Raw genomic sequence first — 20,725 nt, 5'->3', positions numbered from 1 at the left:
AAACCCTGTTGGACACTGGTAATTTGAGTCATAAAACAAATTCTTAATTTTTGAAGGTTATTTTGTGGTTTCTAGATTTAATGGAAATATAATTTGTTTTCATTCCTTGACTGCGTTTAATTCAACTGTTTTAAAACTATATTAAAAATTAGGTATTTCAGCTTTACTTAAGCGATCAAATGAGAAGCTACTGCATGAAATAATTACAAAATTATTAATAAAGGTGTAAAACACTTAAAAATTCATAAGGGATTTTCTGAATTTTAGCTAACGGCAGCTTATGAACTTAGAACCGATACTAAATTTTACTTGCTGTAATAGAAGCAAACTTATACCTTTCTTACCTCGTGCCTTCCAAAGTGTAAAATGGAACCACGTCTGGTTCCATTATCGGAGTTCGAGTTCGTGGGAGGTCTTCGCTGACTGTATCCGTTTCCAGTTTCGGAAAGTCTAAAGACTAGTATAGTCGCGTCCCCCTACAATGTGGTTCGATGATTATTTGTCACCCAGTTGATTTAGTAACTGAGCTCTTTCCTCTCTTGTTGCCATTTAGGTGGGAATAGTGTGTAAGAAAATTTCTCCTTCTTCTCCATGTACCATCGATGCAATTGGAAACCCGTCCAATTAACGGTTCGAAGGCACCAATTTCGAATGCCATTGAGAACATTGCTGATTTTTCCCGTTTCCTATTTTATAAAGCCTAACAGACTTTTCAATCTCACTAAATAAGTTAAAATTTTTTACATATTTTATAAATGCATAATGTCGTCATTTTTGGCGATACAATGGACATTCATGATGAATCGTTTCATACTGCACACTTATTAGTCAGTTTAATATTACAATCGACCACAGCATCTGGATCGGTGTCACGGATGTAATGGCCGCGCCTTTTGTTATCATGTGCAACCTGCCCACCTTAGGGAAAGGTTTTGATTGACATATTTTCACATTTTGCGACAAAATTTGACTGAAATATTCTTGAAAATAATCAGACTTTGTCACTCGGTAGGGAGTTTTACAACTATTTTGCTCAACGAAGTAATAATCATCTTTTATATTCAACCGTTGCATCAATCAATTTTCCAAGATTATGCCCAAGTATGTCCTTCCAATGATGCATAGATATCTGCAGTATTAGCAAAGATGAGCATTGGGGAAATACGCACACAAAATATTAAGTTTATCTCTTTCACTGCAATAAAATTTAATTATGTTCGTAGTTTATTTAATATAAATTCCTATATTGTGTGTTCAGATTTTCTACATTATATAAGGGAACTAAAGCAGCACGTGAAAGTTGTATAAACTATTTACTTAAGTTTCTTCAATGTGAGTTCGATAAAACCTACGAATATAAATAACAGATAACAGAGAAATGCTAAAATCAAAAATAAGTTAACAAAAAAAATTAGTATTTTCACATTATCATTTAAACATGTTATATGTGAAAAGTAAAAAAGAGGAAATTTAGAATTCAGTTGAAATAAATAAATTACAACTGAATTATTTCAAAGTAATAACTTTATTAAAGTATTCTTTTGTTAAGAATAAAAAACTATAATGCAAAGTTCTTGAATTCAGCATTTATATAGTTTTTTTATCCTTATCACGTCACTTTTGCTGAGTCCTCCTTTGGCAACAACTTCTACCAAAAATCTACCATCTTTGCCTACCATCGTCTTCAGATTCTTCCGGTCTTTAGAGAAAGTGTAGGAGCCGTATAACATGATAGAATCGTAGTCGAAAGGAGTCAATAGTTGGTTCTGATGTGGTTTCAGTTTGAAGAATTGATCCTCCATTCCTGTATAGACAAAGGAAATTGTAAGAAATAAAAAATTCCTATCATCTTTACTAAGAGTTTCATGCATTTTTTTTTTTTTTTTATTCAAAGAAAAGCAGTTTTTCTGATATGCATTCTGAAATTACTAGCAGAAACACAAATTTTAATTTTGGTTTAATTTTGCAGTAATTTTTATTTTCATGTTCGAGAATGAGAAAAAATGAAATACTGCAAGAAATTTAGCCAAGCATTATTCAGTTAAAAGCTTGCTTGTTTGGATAAGTTAGCAGCCATAGTGTTTTATTTGGATATTATTGATTGCAAACTAACAGTAACTAACGTGTTTAGCTGCTGTTTTAAAGCAAAGTTAAATTTGATTTCTTCCATTAATCTTAAAATATGAATGGATTTTTTTTAATCAAATGAGATAATTTTTTTTCACGCCAGAATGCGGACATCTGTCTTTCATGCCACCTCTCCTTGCTTTTGAAAATGTTTTCTTTTTCTGTATACTTGAAGTGGATTATAATCTGTAATTTGTATTTTTTTATATTCGGTCTAGTTTATTGAGTAATGTATACTTGAAATGGATTATATTCTGTAAACTGTATTCTTTTTTATATTCGGTCTATTTTATTGACTATTGTTTTGGCTTTGGTTCGTTTGTTTATATACATTAAAAATATTATATTTTTAATCGATATATTATTTGACATTGAATATATATATCTCCTTTCCTGGATTAACTTACCCATCAATATCTTATTATATATTCAAGCTAATTAACAAAATCCCATTTACTCAGAAGTCAAACAACAAAAATCAGCGTTATACCTACAAAATTTTCACAGGACTAGTTTCGATGGTTTTACCGAACCATCATCTTCAGCTGCAAAACCGCAAATGAACAAGATAGGAAATAATGATTAGATAAGAAAGCCTGGACAAGAATAAGCAAGTGGCGCCATCTGTTGGCGAAACCAGAACTAAAACATAATTTCTCTAAAAGCCGAAGGCAAATTTGGATTGGAATTAGGATCGTTAACTAGAACAGAAAGATTTTTATGAATGTGAAATGCCTCTAGAAAATCCAGTTCTCCAATGGAAGATTTTTTTGAATAATTTTGGCAGCAGAAAAATTGAAAGTGTGATTTTCGGACCAACAATGTTGAGAAACAGAAGACTTCTGTGTTTCCTTTTTTCTAACATATGCCTCATGTTCTTTGACGCGAAATTTTAAGGCTCTCTTAGTTTGGCCAATGTAAATTAAACCACACTGGCAAGGAATCCTATAAATACCCCAGGAATTCATATCCGGAATGGGGTCCTTGAGTATAGAAGTTGGAATTTTATTGATGGGAGAATAAACAACCCGAAAGTTAAATTTCTGCAAAATATGTGCAACTTTATAGCTAATTGATGGAAAGAAGGGAATGACAACAGAATTTTTATAATCTCCTAAAATAAGAGTGTGGCTTTTAGTGTGTTGAGATGAGAATTTTTTAACTGCTTGATTAATAATGTTGGGTGAAAAGCCCCTGTCAATAGCTATTGCTTTTAAATAATTTAGTTCTTCATCAAGGGCTAGTTTGGAGGAGCAAACTTGAAGAGCACGGAAAACATAGGAATAAAATGAAGCTAACTTTTGTTTAGTCGGATGACATGATTTAAAGTGTGGTGGAAGGCAAACCGATGAAGGTTTACGGTAAACTGTAGTACTGAAGTTGGATGTGTTACGTGTGACCAGAATGTCGAGAAACGGAAGAGAATTGCAAGTCTCAAGTTCAAAAGTGAACTGAATAGCAGGATCAATAGAATTCATTGTTGAAAGAACTTTATTTAAATCATCTTTATTACCTTCAAACAGGGTAAAAGTATCGTCTACGTAGCGGAACCATGCCGGGAAGTTTAAAGTTTCAAACAATTTTGATTCATAATAATGCATGTAGATATCAGCCTGGATGGGACTGAGGGGGCTTCCCATGGCTAATCCCTCAGTTTGCTTGTAATATTTATTTTGGAAAACAAAATGTGTTTGTTTCAAACAGAGTTGAGCGAGAGAAATTAGCTCATCAATTTCGATGCAAGAGAAATGAAATTCGCGAAGTCTGGTTTCTAGACATCTTAATGCACCCTCCACTGGGACATTGGTGAATAATGATTTTACATCAAAAGAAACCATGAGTAAATTGTGCCAGATTATATGCTCTTCCCAAAATTCATAAAAGTGGTATTCCTTTCCGCCCTATTGTATCAAATTTAGGTACTGCCTCGTATCCTTTAGCTAAATATTTAGTTTCTAGATTTTCCACTCTATTAGACAATAACATTTACACCATAAAAAATTCAATAGAGTTTGTAAAAAAGGTTAAAAACATTTCTCCTGGTAATTTTAATTTTAATGTGTAGGCAGTGAAGACATTGCGGTGAGTGTAAAAAGCAATCATTTCTTATTCCTCTTTTAGTTTATTTTTAATATATCGGCGGCAATCATAATGTTTGTTGTACAATATTATTAAATGTCTTAATCAGTGCTTTATAATATGTAACTAACAATATTTAGAAGATGGAATGAGGTTAAGAATTGTGATAGAATGGAAGTGGAGATGCGACTAGTCTTGCCTATTTAACGCCTAGTGTCGTCTGTGATTTGTGAAAACAGTCTTAGGGAACCGAGTCCATATCCAAAATGTCTAGACAATGAATTCAAATAGCTACAAAACCAATAATATTTAGTATTTTCAACCAAGTTCTGGAGCTATAATACAGATACACAGCTCTCTCGTGAGCACTTTTCTACCGATAAACCTTTACTTTCAAAGGTTATTAATTCCTGAAGGCTTAATAAAGGATGAGGGTCTGCCAGAAGGCGCTCTGATTGCTTACCACTCACTCGTTTACAAACAGAACACAGTCTGAGAAGGCATCAATTTGGGTTAAGTACACAACTCCATAAGTGTGACAAAGGCTCCCTTACTGTTGAGAGTTATGGAAGAATAGCTTAGATTCTATAAATATGCTTTTCAGGGGGATAGTTTGCTGTCATTCCCTTCTATGGAACAACACAGCTCATTCACAAATTGTTCAGTTGCGGTAAAAGATATATTTAAAGGAAGGATATTTGACAGATGAGTGCACCAGCCAGATCTCCAGACTTGAAACAGATTGAGTAGAACTAGGATGAACTAGGAAGAACAGCTGAAATTCGCAACATGTCTGAGAATCAGCTGAAAGCTGAGAACTACTTTGTTACAGAAATAGGAGCAGCTGCCACAAGAACCTTCTATATTGTTAATAATATGAAGATTAACTGTGTAAAAGAGCGTATCGAAATAGCACGTTAAACTTGTCTATCGCCTAGCTTTGTAAAATGAAAAAACGTTTTATCATAAAAATATATCTTCTGTTCATGAATTGCATTTAAAATTTAAAAAATTAGAGAAATTTTGCTGTTTTTCTTCAGTTTCTTTATAATTACTAAACTCACACCATCAAAATACAATTTTTCCTGATGTAAATTTGAGGCATGAGGAACACGAAAGAATTCAAAAACCTTAATTTCATATTACTAAGTATTTCAGGAGAAAGCTCATAAACGCAATTTTTTTTTGTGAAAATACCAATATTTTACAATTTTTGGTAATTTTATTTTTACATTTTTAGTAAGCTATGTTTATGAAAATGTTTATGATTTTTAATTTTGTTATTCAAAACTGTGCACTTTAAAGTTAGCTGTTTAAAGTTAACACAAGTTTGACATACCGTTATACAGCTTTGGTATGACGAGGAAAGCTTCGAAAATTCAGTTATAGTGATGTGCCAGTTTTTAAAAGGTCTTTAATGTCCTTATCTGTAATATTTATTTACAACGGAAGAAGATAAATATTATTACTATCCCTTCAAATCATGTTTACACAGTTTGTTGTTTCGAAGTTGAGTTCTGGAGTGACATAACTTCGAATAGTTTTTTCCTTGAAAAGTGATAGTTAATCCACGCAGCCGTATTTCCCTGATAAGTCTCCTTTTATCCACAATGTTTGCAAGAATCATATTTTCGGAATGAGCAAAAAAAGCATTCCCCTGAATTACCGAATTAATGACTTGCAGTAAATTTCGAGTTAGGCATCGTGATGTTCTGATGGTTTCAAGAACTACTTTTGGACTTCTGCGAAATTTTTGCTTATCTTGATTTTGAACTAGAGAGGCATGTAACAATTCAAAAAAAATGTAATACTGTCTAATTTCATCAGTAGGTTTTTCGATGCTCACATATATTCTGGGAACTCGATTTGCTGTCGTCAGCCATCTGGAATGTCAAAGCGCACTAGGATCAAGAGCTGCTAAATCTTCTATTATAGTATCTGACAGAAGCAGAAAGTAGAAATGTCAGAAATGTCAAACAGGAATTTCAAGTACGTATAATTTATCCTTGCTCATCAGTTTTCAGCCAACCTGAGGAATGGAGCATTCAATACATTCAAAGCTAACCTATTGAAGTTTTAAACAGCCAGCGAGTTTATTCCCGATCGGTTCATTGAAGAATTTAGGCTATGTGGTAATACCATCAAAGTGGTGAAAGATGTGATGAAACTGCAGTTTATTGAAGTATAAGAAACATATAGCCCATTGAAGTATTCTCTCAACGTGCATTTCATTATGGTGGATGACACCATCGTTCAAGCCGAAGACACATTATGCGTTTCAAGATCAAACATTCACGAAGCACTTCCCGCTGGTTCTACGTAATATTTCATAATTACAGTCACCGTTTAAAACGGTTTGTAGCAAAAATTACGAAATATTGCTATTTTCACAAAAAATTGTGTTTTGAGGCTTTTTGCGTGAACAATAAGTAATTTGAAATTTTTCTTTATTGTGTGTGTTCCTCATGTCCTAAACTTACCATTAGATCTATAGCATTTCATAGTAGTGAGTTTAGTATAAAAAACTAATAAAAAATACCAAAACTTCAAACTTTTCAAAACTTTGAGGACGATTCGCAAATGGAAGATAGAATTTTACTTTTTCATTTTGATTAGATCCTTACTACCATGTTTCATAATGAATGTCTACTTATTTCACTATTTATCTTATTTATACTGATTAACATATGCTATTATTATCCTACATTACCGAAAGAAATTTATAAAGAATAACTGCGTATCTCAAAAAGCTTCCTAATGAAAAAAACGAAAATATTTTAAAAGCTTGTGTTTTTCAGAAATGCAGAAATAACAATTTTCACCTTCTTTCACATTTTCCCAGTAGATGATCAACCAGTCATCTCTATCCGATCTGTTCTGCTCATGGTAGAATCCAATTGCATGTCCGAGCTCATGGATAACAGTTCCATACCATCCACATCCTTGGCCTAAAGATACTGGTTGTTGATTTCCTGTTTTACCAGCATGAGAATAACATCTATCAAAGAAATGGTGCCATTATTTTAAAGATTATTATTATTCCTCTTTTTTAATTTCGCTTTAAGAATAATGCTCTGCGCAGACTAGCAATTTGCTGTACTTGCTCATTATCCTGACCACCCATTAATTAATCAATAATTAGATCTATTTTGTTACTGAGATAGATTATTCTCATTTAATTGCTTCCTCAACAAAGATATTAGTAATCTTCCCAAATAAGAAATAAAATATAAGAAATTAATAAGAGAATTCGCATTCCAGTGCAGCTGTTATTGAACCCAGTTCCGTAATTATTTATAAAAGAAATCTACAATTAAGAAGTGTTATTACGGTAAAAACTCAAAATGAAGAAAATTAATTAAAATAATGTCACAATCTTTATTACAAGTAAAGTAAGAGATTGAAATTTAATGTTCTTATAGTTAAAAAAATGCATTCATAGATATCTATTACTTGTTCTGTAAAAATTCTAGAATCTTTTGTCTTATTTGCCGCAGTATTGCATAGAAATATCAAAATTACATACATTTTACTAGGAGCTCATACTTAGGTGATCTATAGATCACCTAAGTATGAGTATTAAGTAAGTCTTATTAGTAGAAAAGCAGCATTTAGTTTAATTTATTATATCTTCCTGTGAATTTAATTTATATTTGCTTATCAGAATGAAAATCATATAAAAATGAAACCATTCAAAATACGATAAAAATAAAAACTATTCAAAATACGATTCAAACAGGAATTTTATAATATTACTAAACATTTCTAATATTTCTGTTTGAATAGACTGCTGAATGTCACCTGAAAGTACAATTATCATGAAAAAAAAAGAGTTTTATGCTAATTTAAATTTTTAATTTTGCCACAAAATTGTAGTATGGAAAACAACATTTGTGTTTACGCTTATCAAATTACGCATAACATAGCTGCTTTAAAAATTAATAATTACCATGTATTTGTGAGTTTTGACTCATTTATTTATGCACTCGTAATATACTTGTTCTTGAGAAAATTATTTGTATAAGAAACATGGAATACTTCAGAAAGACACAGATGTATCAATTGAAAAAACTTGAAGAGTAATAAGAAAATAGGAGTAATAATAAGAATAATAAGAAAACTATTTTATAACAAACATGCAATCCTTCAAACATTCATAGATGTATCAATGGAAAAAATTTGAAGAATAATAAGAATACATTTTGACTCCTGCTACTGGAAATATATTTAAGAATAAATTTAACATTACATACAAAAATTTAAATGAAGATAAAATAAAAAAAGAAAGGAAAGCATTGTAAATAAAAAATTAGTAAAATAAAAAATAGTAAAATAAAAAATAGTAAAATAAACTAATAGTAATAAAAAAATAGCAAAATAAAATATGATTAGCATTTTGTCTTATTTATTTTTTATCTTGCAGATATATATGTGAGATTAAAAACTATTTAAATCAAAATTTTAATTTTAATTTGCAATAGTCCATTAACTCTCTATTTCAGTTTGGTTATTTTCCCTTTCCATCCTAAAAATAATACTCGCATGTAATAATTTGCTCTAAACACATCATTTTTAAATGAATCCCTTTCACATAATTCTTAAGAAACAAAAGTTTAGAAATTTCAAATTAAATTAATAAATTATTAAAAGTACTGCGAATTTAAATCAAATAATCAAGAGATAATAACTAAATTCCTATTAAATCAAGAAAAGGGTCAACCATCTAATCGGATGTACGCATATCAAAATATAAACAAAAAATTTAATGCAACATAATAAAATTATCATTAAAATGTTGTTGAAAATTCTTTGGTCTTTCATTGAGCAGCCGGAAAATTTTCAACCCAGCCACATTTCTGAATTATATCTGGATGATTGCGAAACCTTAACATAATAATTAAAAAAAAAGTTGTAAAATTAAAATTAATTTAACAAAAAAATATTAAACTAAAAACCTTTAAATGTGCAATAAAGTGAAATTTTAAAATTCTTAATTTATTTTAATTAATTTTAATTAGCCGTTAAGATATAATCTATTCCGACGTGATACTAAAATAAAAATTGAAAATTATCAGAAGAATTCTAGAGTAAGAAATCAGAACAACCATTGAATAAATCAAAACGTAGGCGCTAAATACAAATAAAAAAATTAATTTCGAACCAAAAAAGGCGCAGTCGTTAAAAAAGCTCTACAAATCAAAGGTAACTATTGTAAAACTACTTTACTATTGTAAAACAAAACCATTTCAAGACAAAATTTTAGGAAACGAATAAATTTAGAAGCAATTAGCTAAAATAAGAAAGAATTTAAAATAATAATTAATGCAAGAAAGTTTACAAATAAATTAGGGCAAAATGAAAAACTATATAAAAATGCTTTATCACCTAAAATACAAAAGGGAATAAAAATTGTAATAAAAATAAAGATTATAAAGCCTAAAATTCGGAAAATATACGCCTAAAATCCGGAAAAAAATAGAAAAACTGAATAAATTAATTCATTTCAATTAATTTGATTGGAATATGAAAAGAAAATAAAACATCAAATTGTAGTATATATACATATATATATACATGCATGATATCTAGAAATCCATTCATTAAAGTTAAGCATGAAAATGAGACTTTACACCATCTGAAAATTAGGAATAATACAATACATGTATCACAGTAGCATGCGTTATTAAGTTTGCACTGTAAAACAAATTGCACTTTATTTTGCAGATTTCTTTAGATAGATGACACTTTAAAATATTTTAAAATCAAGAGCAGTACTAAGTGGCAGTAATGTAAAATTACTATGTGATGCCGTAGACGTAACATCAATACCTACGGCGTCACGTGTTAATTTAACTTTGTAAAATTATTTACAATTTTTGTTTCTTTTTTATCGGTTGAGTAGTGATGCAATAGTAAATCAAGGTGATGATTAAATTTAAATTCTACATAGTTTAAGACCGATGTATTAAAAATTAGAGGCTTTTCTCACCCTTGTCCAGGAAATATTCTAATGTAGTCCTTTTCTGTTGTTCTGGGAACAAAATGTATGCATGTTTTCTTTTTGTACTCATCGAAGGCTTGTTGCAGGATAAAATCAACTGAAATACAAAAGCATATATTTAAAAATCAAATACAAATTCTCAAATGAAAGTTTCAAATACAGAAAAAATCTAAAGTTATTTATAAATGTTTGTATTCTCAGATGAAAAGTATAAGTATTGAATTTAGTCTTTGTAAATAGATTTCTTTTTTTTTTAAACTTTTAATTTAATAATTATGAACTCGTAACTACCTATTTGTAATATATGAAGCAATATCATATAATTAAGACACGAAAATTAATTTAAAAAACACAAACTTAAGAGATAAACTGGTTACAAAGAAGTGATGTCTTATAACCAGGATATGCACCACAATATGAAGCAAAGAAACTGCGAGAAAAATACAGCAGGTAATTCTCTTTAATTATTAGATAAAAAAGGAGCCTTAGTTTAGAGTAAACTCTGAATAAAACTATCCATGTCAACGATGATGAGACACAGGTCTCTTATCTTATACAGTAAAAGATTTTTTACAACTTGACGTACTACTTATTGTACTAAGCTTGTAGAGACATTAGGTATTTTTTAGGAAGAATGAGTCATGAGAAATGAGCAAACGCCTTCGCCGGAAATCGAACCACGGAACTCTTGGATACCGGCCCAGCGTGCAGAACTACTACACCACGAAGGCACGTTAGGAAGGCGGGAGAAATATCTTATATACTTCCCCCTTTTAAAGGGCGACTGGGGTTTTTTAGGGAACCCAATCGCCAAATCCTGGGTGAGGAGAATCATCATCCAACACCCTTTTAGTTCGGGCGCCACTGTAGAAACATTAGGTATTTTTTTAGGAAGCCGGATTCATGAAAACTGAGCAAACGCCTTTCCCGGCAATCGAACCACGGACCTCTGGATTACCGACTCAGCGTGCAGAACCACTACACCACGAAGGCACGCTAGAAAGGTGGGAGAAATAAGCTATTTTAAATAAAAAATTTAATCCGTAAATTTTTACTTAATTTTAGCATTCATCTGTTGTACTACGTTGATACGAAATACCTTCTGGATTCGTTTTCCAAAATTATTGCTCAAAAAGCTAATATGCATTGCTGAGCATTAAGATTGTTACACCAGGAAGGAAAGCAAATAGCAGAGTCGTATTTATTGTACATATATAACACAATGGTATTAAAACGTGGTTAAATTTACAAGTGGTTTAGGGTACACAGGGTTCAGAATTCAGTACACAAAGCAGCCACCTTTAGCAGCACCAACGGCTGTAACTCAGCTGGGCATCCTTGCGAACGGAGCTTGGATGAAAGATGCGAATAAAGAATAATAATAACTAAAACCAACGAACATAAATTCGTATATTCATATGTAAGTCATTCTACAGAGGGTTCTAAAATATTTAAGCAAATTTTCAAGCCGAAAATAAGATTTACCTTTAAAAAAAAGTCTTTTAAACTGACACTAATTTTTAAATTTGATCGAATTTAAGGTAAATTTTTATCATGTTATTGGAAAAACTGCTATAGCTTCAATTGCGGGGAGCTTAGTACGCATAAAACTGAAATTACAGATGTTAGTTTTAGGTAACAAAACAAAACTTGTATTAATACTTGTATTAATATACACATGTTGTTTAACATTACTGAAATAAAATTTCCCCAAAGTTGCTAAACTTATAGAACAAAGTTATTTTTATTCGCCACCCAGACGGGGAAGTGGTTAGTAACTCCGACTGCGGTACTGAAGGACCCGGGCTCGAATCCCGGAGAAGAGATATAAACTGTATGTCCATTCATAGAACGCAGCGGTAGTCCACCTTTCAGGTGCCTCCATTATAAAGTGACCACCGCTTACGACCTTAGTAGTGGCCAGCGCCTATAATGGCTAGTGCCCGCCATTAAAAAGAAAATATTTTTATGTTAAGAAAATAACTGAGCATTGAGCATCTGCCTAAAACTAAAGTAGTCCTCAGTTCAATTGTAAAACGGATAAAATGATGCAAGATCAGCTGACAAACAAGGTTAGGCTCCTCCCCACGCCCACGTGACTAAAGACACTAAGGGAGTAGGCGCTTTTTTAGCAGCTTCAGCAGAAGTACATTAGCTTATTTTGAATACGGCAACACCATTAAGGATATCTGCCTAAAAGCAGCGATGCCATTGTGAAAGATTTTCTGAGGAAAACTGGCTCGCATTCACAATCCGTGCGTAAAATGAATGCGCAAAACCAACCACGCAGCCAGTCCGTTTGCCTGGGATCGAATCCAAACCAGTTAGACCTACTAGTATATAGCGGTTTTAACCACTCGGCCACTGGTGGAGATCAATAGTGAAGTAAATACTCATAGACAAGAAATTCATTGGACAATATAACAATTTATATTAACAATTATAAAGACAATTAGAGCTTACTATGATGTATCCATTAAGGATCTAAAATGTTGGGACTAAATTAACGAGGTTTAATTCATAATTTGGTAACAATATTATTCTATCTGGGTTGCAATACTAATGATTAAAGCTAATTAATTTTTAAGAGTCATACATAGAAATTGTGGTGGTTTGGAGCTGTTTAGTAAGATGCGGAGTCGCAAAACTTGTGTCCATGCTATCAGGATCTTCCCTTCTCATTTAAATACACTTGAAAATATCTTGAAGAAAACGCTGTTAAATTGGGTTCGGATACAAATAACATATTGCAAAAAATAATGGCTCCAAGTTGTAAAAAGAAGCTACATTATCACTGTAAAATAACAACTGCGAGCACATGCTGAGTGATATTGCATAACAGTAATGTCATCGAATATTAGTGGACTGTATTCAAAGCAACTGCACAAAAGTGCAAGATTGCGAACGAACAAAGATAATTTAAAACAAGTTAAGAAGAATGAGACAAAATGCTTTCGACCATAACTTGAAACTTGCTGGAATTGATAGCTTGGCTCTTGGAGGCTAGTATATGTCGTGCAACTAAATGCCAACTTATCCGTGTAGATGTTTCAAAATAACAGAATGGTTTCTGGTATTATTTTTTTAATTTGATTATTCAAAACCCTGCAGATATTTATATAAAATGTTTCATTTGTTTACAGATTTAGGTCGTTATTTTCAGTTTCCCATTTCATTGTCACAAATGAAAAAATATATAAAGTCTATGAAATAAATATTGGTGGTACTTAATTAAGATTGACTGTTTAATTGGAAAATTTTTATTTGAAAGATTAAACTTTTACTCACACACTGTAGCTTTTAATCCGGGATCCTTTGTATATGGTACTATTCCTCCGGGCCATAGGTTTTTGCTGTTAACAACTGCACTACGATCCTAAATTGAAATTTTTAAAATCATTATTTCAGTCAAGTTTTAAACATGGTTTTTGTATGTAAATTGTGCACTCATATGATGCACTTTGCACTTTACCTATAGATTCTTTTTTCCTGGATTTTAGCAGGAACCTTCATTAAATAAACAATATATAGTCTTAATTTTTGAATCATAAATTCAACTCCATGAAACTAATCATAAAGTAATATATGCAAGTATTTTACAACATAGAAAAGAGAATAAAAAAGTATTGAAATTCATGCAAAAAAGAGAGAGCGAGAAAGGGAAAAAAATGATTCATCACAGTTTTTAAACTAGCGTTTCGCACGTTACTTCGCGCGTAACCACGCAGCAATTCAAACTGGAAGAAATTTGGGAGGATTTAGGGCTAATGATATCCACTACACACATACATATTACATAGGTATGCAGTTCCAGATTGTAAACAAAAATGAGACGGGATACATCTGCAATGAAAAAGCACAAAAATGTTAGTTAAATAAATAACTTCAACAAAGCTCTTGCACTTTTTCGTAATAAGAATTATAGGGACATTAGGTATTTTTTGGAAGCAGGAGGAGTGAAAAATGAGCAACGCCCTCGCCAGAAATCGAACCACGGACCACTGAAATACGCACCCAAGGTGCAGACTACTACACTACGAAGGCATGCTTAGGTGGTAGGCATGCCACCTTTTTAGGTGGTAGAAGTACCTCATAGAGTATTAAGCATGAGAAAGCTGCTACATGAATAAGTCGAATTATACTTCACAAAACCACAGGTTTCAGCTGAATAACAGGTGTAAAACATACTTTTTAAACGGCAGTACGGTTTTAGATGCCAATACATTTAAGTTGCAAGTTGGATGTTAAATTATGCAAACTTTTCTCGCACAAACAAGTGAAAATAATTCCTTAATTCAGCACCTATGTATTTTATAGCTGAGTCCAGGTTTCGTTTTTCAGAAAGGATTTGTTAGTTTTAAAAACATTATTAGATTTTCAATGATGTTGCTTAGTCTGCCAGTATTATTATCAGAATAATTTATTACATACCTACTACGAAACTATATTACTGAAGTTGTATTACGTTTGTAGAAATGTCAGATTTATTTCTATCAAAATTACATAAAAATATGTATCAATTTTAATTCATGAGTGATATACATAAATGAACGCTCAGTGCTCTATTTTAGATAAAAAATGGCCTCTTATAATTAAGCCAAATAAATTTTATTTGAAAAACAACTAAATAAACCAAATAAATTGTATTTTGAATAAAAAGTTGTAATCGATCCGATGACAGGGGAACTTAAATTGTACGATGATTACTTGATTGTACGATGATAAATTTTCGAGAATATTCGTGAACAAACCTTAAAAGATCATTTTAATATTAAATAAAAAATTCTAAAATCAAATTTTGAAAAAAAAAAGTTTTGGAGTCGTATTTGAGCTCCCACCTTTAGAAAAGCTATCAGCCAAATTTTATAGTAATGGGCCTCTCTGTCTTCGTTCATCGAGACGCACACATTACGAAAAAAATCTTTTTTCTGTTATTAGAGATTCACAATAATCGATTTTTAGCACAGGCAGTAACAAAATTTTCAAAAGTATTGAATACGTTTGAAGAGAACATCCCTCTTTGTAGCACAGCACCAGAGTTAAAGTCCGAGTTATCACGATTTCCAGCCCAAACCTTTTATGTTTTCCGACCGAAAATTATGCAATCTGTGAAACATGAAATGATCTACTTTAGTACTAGGAAATCGCCTATTTAATGTATTTTATTGCATCTGCGTAAAATGAGGATGAGTAATTGATTTAGTTTTATAAACTGTGGAAATTCCGAGTGATTATAAAAAATACATCTCTCGAGAGTGGAACTGTTAAATTTTTGGCTCTCGTGTAATGATTGGAGAAAGAATCGATTTTCGATAAATTTTTCTAGTGATTCGAAATGTGCTTTATCTGAACGATTATTTTTCGATCTATTCTAAAGAAGTAAAGCCCCGTATTTGTGATCACAAGATTGATCATTAAGTCAAGACACGCGAAAAGGCCTTACAAATCGATTCCGTTTTAAATGCGAAAATTTTAAATGGAACTGTGAAAGCATGGTGTGCACGGATATCCTCTAGGCCAGAGTTTCTTAAACTGTGGGTCGCGGGACCTGCAGCAGGGGGTCCCCGAAAATTTTAGCACTTTTGATATTTTTTTATCTTATTATAATAATTTTACACTTACCAATTTTTACACAATGTATCTGAAAATAGACAAAGATAAGACAGTACAGACAAAGAAAAACGAAAACGTTTCGACGCATTCTTTTTTTGATATAAACGTTCATTTTCCTTGCTTTGTGTGTGACGCTGTCATTTCGTTTGTTACTTATTTAAAATTTTCACATTGTTCTATTTCCTAAAATTAGAAATTAATTACCTAAAACTGCAATAGTATATTACAGTACAAGTGAAAAAATTGACAGTTTCACTCACGCGTGTGTCGGATTTGCGCAATGCTTACGTGGTTTCACAAAATTTTCGTAAATATTATGGGGTCCTGGGGTCGCGAAAACGATCTTAGTGATAAGAAGTGGTCGCGACTGAAAAAAGTTTAAGAAGCCTGCTCTAGACACTCTGTGGGAAGCATTTCTTACTCCTGCGCTTTTCATTTTGCGTTACTACTGGCTTGCACACACGAAGATTCTTTCTTTTAATGTTAAAGAATGAGAAGAGAAAAAAATTAAGTATAGACATTTTTCAAATAACGAAAGGTCAATGGAAAAACGAATGATGTGGGAGAATTTCAACACTGATCAAGAGCTCTCCAGTCTTTTATTATTTATGATACAAAATTATACATGAATTTTGTAAAGAGAATTATTTAACCTGTTCTTCCCATTAAATTGTATGACATTTTCTTCTTCTATTTCATTATCTTTTTTATGAGATTTAAATATCAGATTTTTATGGAGACTTTTTTAAATATTTATTTCTATATACATGAGACCAAAAAAAGTAAAAAAACTGACATATGAAACAGATTTTTTTATTATTATTATTGGCATTTTCTAACGTTTTCAGGTAAATATTCCATAAACTGACGATAAATGGATTTCAAATATACTTTAAAATTAAATTGCTAGCTTTACTATGGAAGAACTTATTATTAAGTATTTAAATTTTGCGCACTGAGATCCGCATTTGAAAATTTAAGTGTAATACTACATTCTTTTAAACCCAGGTAACGAAATATGTAGTTTAAAGAATGCTTAAAAGAATTCAAATTCATTCATTTATCTCGTTCGAGGAATATTAAAAGGAATGAACTTAGCAGCTTTTTAATATATAAAATCACTTTTTGTTTTCATTACTTACTTCGTTTTCTTCAACACCAAGGATATCACCTCCAAATAAATCTGGATTTTCGATGGGCAAATCACCCAAGTTTATCATTTCTAAAAATTGAAAAAAGCTATAAATTGCCATGTAAAACATTTTATTTGTTTACAACGTTTTAGCTATAACTTGTAGAGACATTAGGTATTTTTTGGAAGGAGGCAAGATGAAAAATGAGCAACCGCCTTCGCCGGAAATCGAACCAGGGACCTCTGGAATACGGCCCAGCGTGCAGAACCATTACACCACGAAGGCACACTGGGAAAACGGGAGAAATACGTTATAAACTCCTAAAGTATAAATTAAAAATTTTACAAATGAATATTATCATAAGAATCTAAGATGGGTATCTAGCTTCAAATGAAGATATTTTCTTTAATTACTGTAAGCACATATGCGAATATAGTACATTGACTGGACAGCAGAAATCAAATCATCCGGAATCTAGATATACAGAATTCTAATTATGAGAATCGATTTTCTTTCTTCTTAGGCAAAGAAAAATTAAGCTTACTGGAAACTGAGCATTAAAATTTAATTTAATGCAAATTATTTTTTTTTTCATAGCTTTTGCTTTTCAAGTCATATATTAATTTCAAATTAGAAATGCAAATTATTTATTAATATGCCTTAGAATATTAAGTTGATTTTTTTTTTTTTTTTTTTTTGTTCATAAAGTGTCTTAGTCTGATTTTTAATTGAATAGAAAAAGGCTGCGCGATTTGTTTCAAGCCAATAACTTTTAAGTCCTACATTAATAAACTTGTAGCGTTCCTCCCTTTTATTCTACTAAACTAAGTGTTGAGGAACCTAGTGAATACTTAGCGAATAATCGCTTAAGTCCAAGAACAAAAACACAAAATCAAGGGTTAATTACCCTTTATTGCTGAAAATGATGATTCACAGATGGTCCCTTTCTCAGGGCGTACAACAAAGCCTCCACTTGGGCTTAAACATAAAATGTAAGAAAAAAGAACTAACTAATGATTAACTAAGGAGACTTAGCCGAAGCTAACACAATTCTAACCTAGCTGGACCGTAATATTAAACTAACCAGCAAAGCTATCAAAAGACATGTAATACGGCCGAGCGTACTAACAGTTAGACAGACGTAGCCAAAAGGCAAACGCATGCTTCTCTCTCGAAGTCAGTGAAACTTTGATTTAACTATTTTATACTTCTCATCTGCATTTAACGCGATTCTAAAAACTCATTCTGGTAAAGAATTGTAAGCTGAAACGTTCTCGCTTATTTTTGTTCAAATGAAAGGAGTTACGCACGCAACTCCTTTCATTCCATCCCGGAGTAGCGAATTAAAAGTAATTTAAATGCATCATTTTTATTAAACAAATTATGTTTTATATCTTGCTTCACGGAGATGTGCACATTTTAATTCTAGCAATATTTATATATTTTTGAAAAAGCTGAAAATAGAAAATTAAAATTCAATTACCTGCTTAAAGATGCATTTTGCGATTGTAAAAATAGCAATATAATTGTTTCGATTATTCTAATATCCGAAAAAGCGGCTAGCCGAAAATATGCAGAAGTGGTATACTTCTGCATATTTGGAGCTGACTTCAGTTTTCAAGATTGAATATGGAACAAGATAAAAGCGAAAAGAAAGAATTATTTCCCTAGCCTTGCAGGCCATTATTAGAATCAAACTATCTTTTATTCTGCTTAACGTGAATTCCCTTCTCCTATAAGAATAGCGAAAGTTGGAAAGCGCAGCCTGGATAAGAGTTGTAACATAAAAATTTGGCTTTCATTATTACAGTCTAAATATGGAATGTTTTCAGAAAATCTGTTGTTATATTATAGATGTTGAATAACAATAATGCAGTTTATAAAGTATCATTTCCAGTGAAGAAATAAAGACAGATTTTTTACACACGTAAAGTTAGATTTGAAAGCTATAATTTTCCTATCCAGAAATCCTGGATTTAAGAAATGTTTTAAAGAACCTACTGCAATTTTTTAATAATTCCATATATTAAAAATATAGGAAACATAAAAAATTGAATAGCCCATGAAGCGTAAAAAAATTGATAAATAAACTTTTGAGAGAAACATAAAATTAAGCATAAATTTAAAATTGAAATGTACATTTTGAACTTACCTTGCGCTAAGCCATTGTAACTGGCAAAGCACAAAACTGCGAGAGAGAACAGACCACTTGCTGCCATTGTTGAAAGCAAAGTGTGAGTTTAAAATTATGTCATACTCATCTAACCTACAAAAGTGTGATACATATAAAGTGTTTTTTTAACAGATACACGCAGATGCTGTTATTCCCACTAAAGATAATTGCAGCTAAAATTTCTGTGCAGAATGATTTTTCCCAGCAGCTTTATTTAATATTTCCCCCTCCCTCCTTTTTCAATTAACTTCTCGTTATATCTATGTCATTTTTACAGAGTATTTTCATTAATAGAATGATATTTTTGATAAAGATATTTTAAATATTTCCGTTACATTTTCAATTAAACATATATTGAACAAAATGAAACTTGTATATCTAAATCAAACCTGAAGCAAATAAAATAAATATACTGAATTACATCCGAAACAATAAGATTCTGAATATTTCTACTCACTTTCATCTATGGTTTCAATAGGGACGGTATATAGTATTTTATAAAAGCTGCTTTATTCTCAAAATACATTTCTTTGTTTTGTCGAGTTTAGTTCCGTTAATAAAGAATACATTTTCGTTAGTCGTTTCCTTAGTACGTAACTTTGTTTCGATTCAGACTCCCCGGCAGCGCAGCGATGAAACCGCAGAATGCTGATAATTCGACCCGGGTTTACAACCCGGTGAGCGGATTGACTGGATAGAAATTTTAGTGTTTTTCTCCATGTGTGACTTGAATATAAGATAGTTCCTTCAAAAAGTCTTCCACGAAGGCATCTCTCTCCAAGCAGGTAACCCTTGCAAACTTTACCTCACTTTATATAACCCAATCCAGTGTTCCGATTTGAACACTAACATAGTGATCTGAGATAAATTATAACTCAAGGATTTTAATATTCATTAATTTTTTATGTAGCAGTTACATTTGCATATTCCAACAGTACAGTAAAATGCCTTGTTTACTTTTTCATATATGTTATATGTGAAATTAAGTGACTTCTTTTTTTAATTGGGTAAGATTGGTGATTATGCTTTATCTCCAGCATGGTTGAGTAAATTTAGTATGTATTTTTGCTACAAAGCTACGCCTTAACCTCTTAGAGATGAAGCTAAATAAATTGTCAACCGAGTAAATCTAACATGTGGCAAAGTGTTATGGCAACAATGTGTTGCAAAAGTGTACTTATGAAATGCCACCTCAGTATAAAGCTGATTGTATACTAGTGCTTAACTTTGACATAACAGAGAAATGTGCAATCAAAGTGAATTTATATAATATGAAAATTCAGTAACATTTGCCATAAAACCCTATTTTTTTAATCTGGCAAATCAATTCATAATGATGCAGCACGAAGGAAAAAAATCTTTGCAAAAATTTAAGACAAAGTGACAATGTACTAATTGATAATTCTTCGCGTGTGCGCTAATTGATAATTCTTCGAGTGTGCGCTATTTGATAATTCTGACATAAAATCAAAATTATTTATTGCATAGTTTAATTTAAATCAGGGAATTTCGAAAAATTATATGTAAATGGAACTTTATTTTGCGCCAAAGTATATAACTTAGTCAATGCTTTGCTTATTATATTCTGCGAATTTCTGA

General features: G+C 31.4%; 1 protein-coding gene across 1 annotated transcript; it reads right to left on the bottom strand.

Annotated features, from left to right (window-relative positions):
- Nucleotides 1–1,506: 1,506 nt before the first annotated feature.
- LOC118192942 (astacin-like metalloprotease toxin 5) lies at nt 1,507–19,247 on the bottom strand. The gene is made up of 6 exons (XM_035363956.2): nt 19,106–19,247; nt 16,963–17,042; nt 13,496–13,583; nt 10,196–10,304; nt 7,029–7,204; nt 1,507–1,804 (listed from the first exon to the last, which is right to left on the bottom strand). Exons 1-6 carry the CDS (start codon nt 19,170–19,172, stop codon nt 1,581–1,583), a joined length of 744 nt encoding a protein of 247 aa, XP_035219847.1. The 5' UTR covers nt 19,173–19,247; the 3' UTR covers nt 1,507–1,580.
- Between the last annotated feature and the right edge of the window lie 1,478 nt (nt 19,248–20,725).

The sequence above is a fragment of the Stegodyphus dumicola genome, chromosome 8 (genome assembly GCF_044657685.1).
Source record: "Stegodyphus dumicola isolate Sdum_Otavi_A_Nest chromosome 8, ASM4465768v1".
NCBI classification, from domain to species: Eukaryota; Metazoa; Arthropoda; class Arachnida; order Araneae; family Eresidae; genus Stegodyphus; species Stegodyphus dumicola.
Note: the sequence above shows the minus strand (reverse complement) of the source record. Positions and strands in the feature narration are given on the sequence as shown.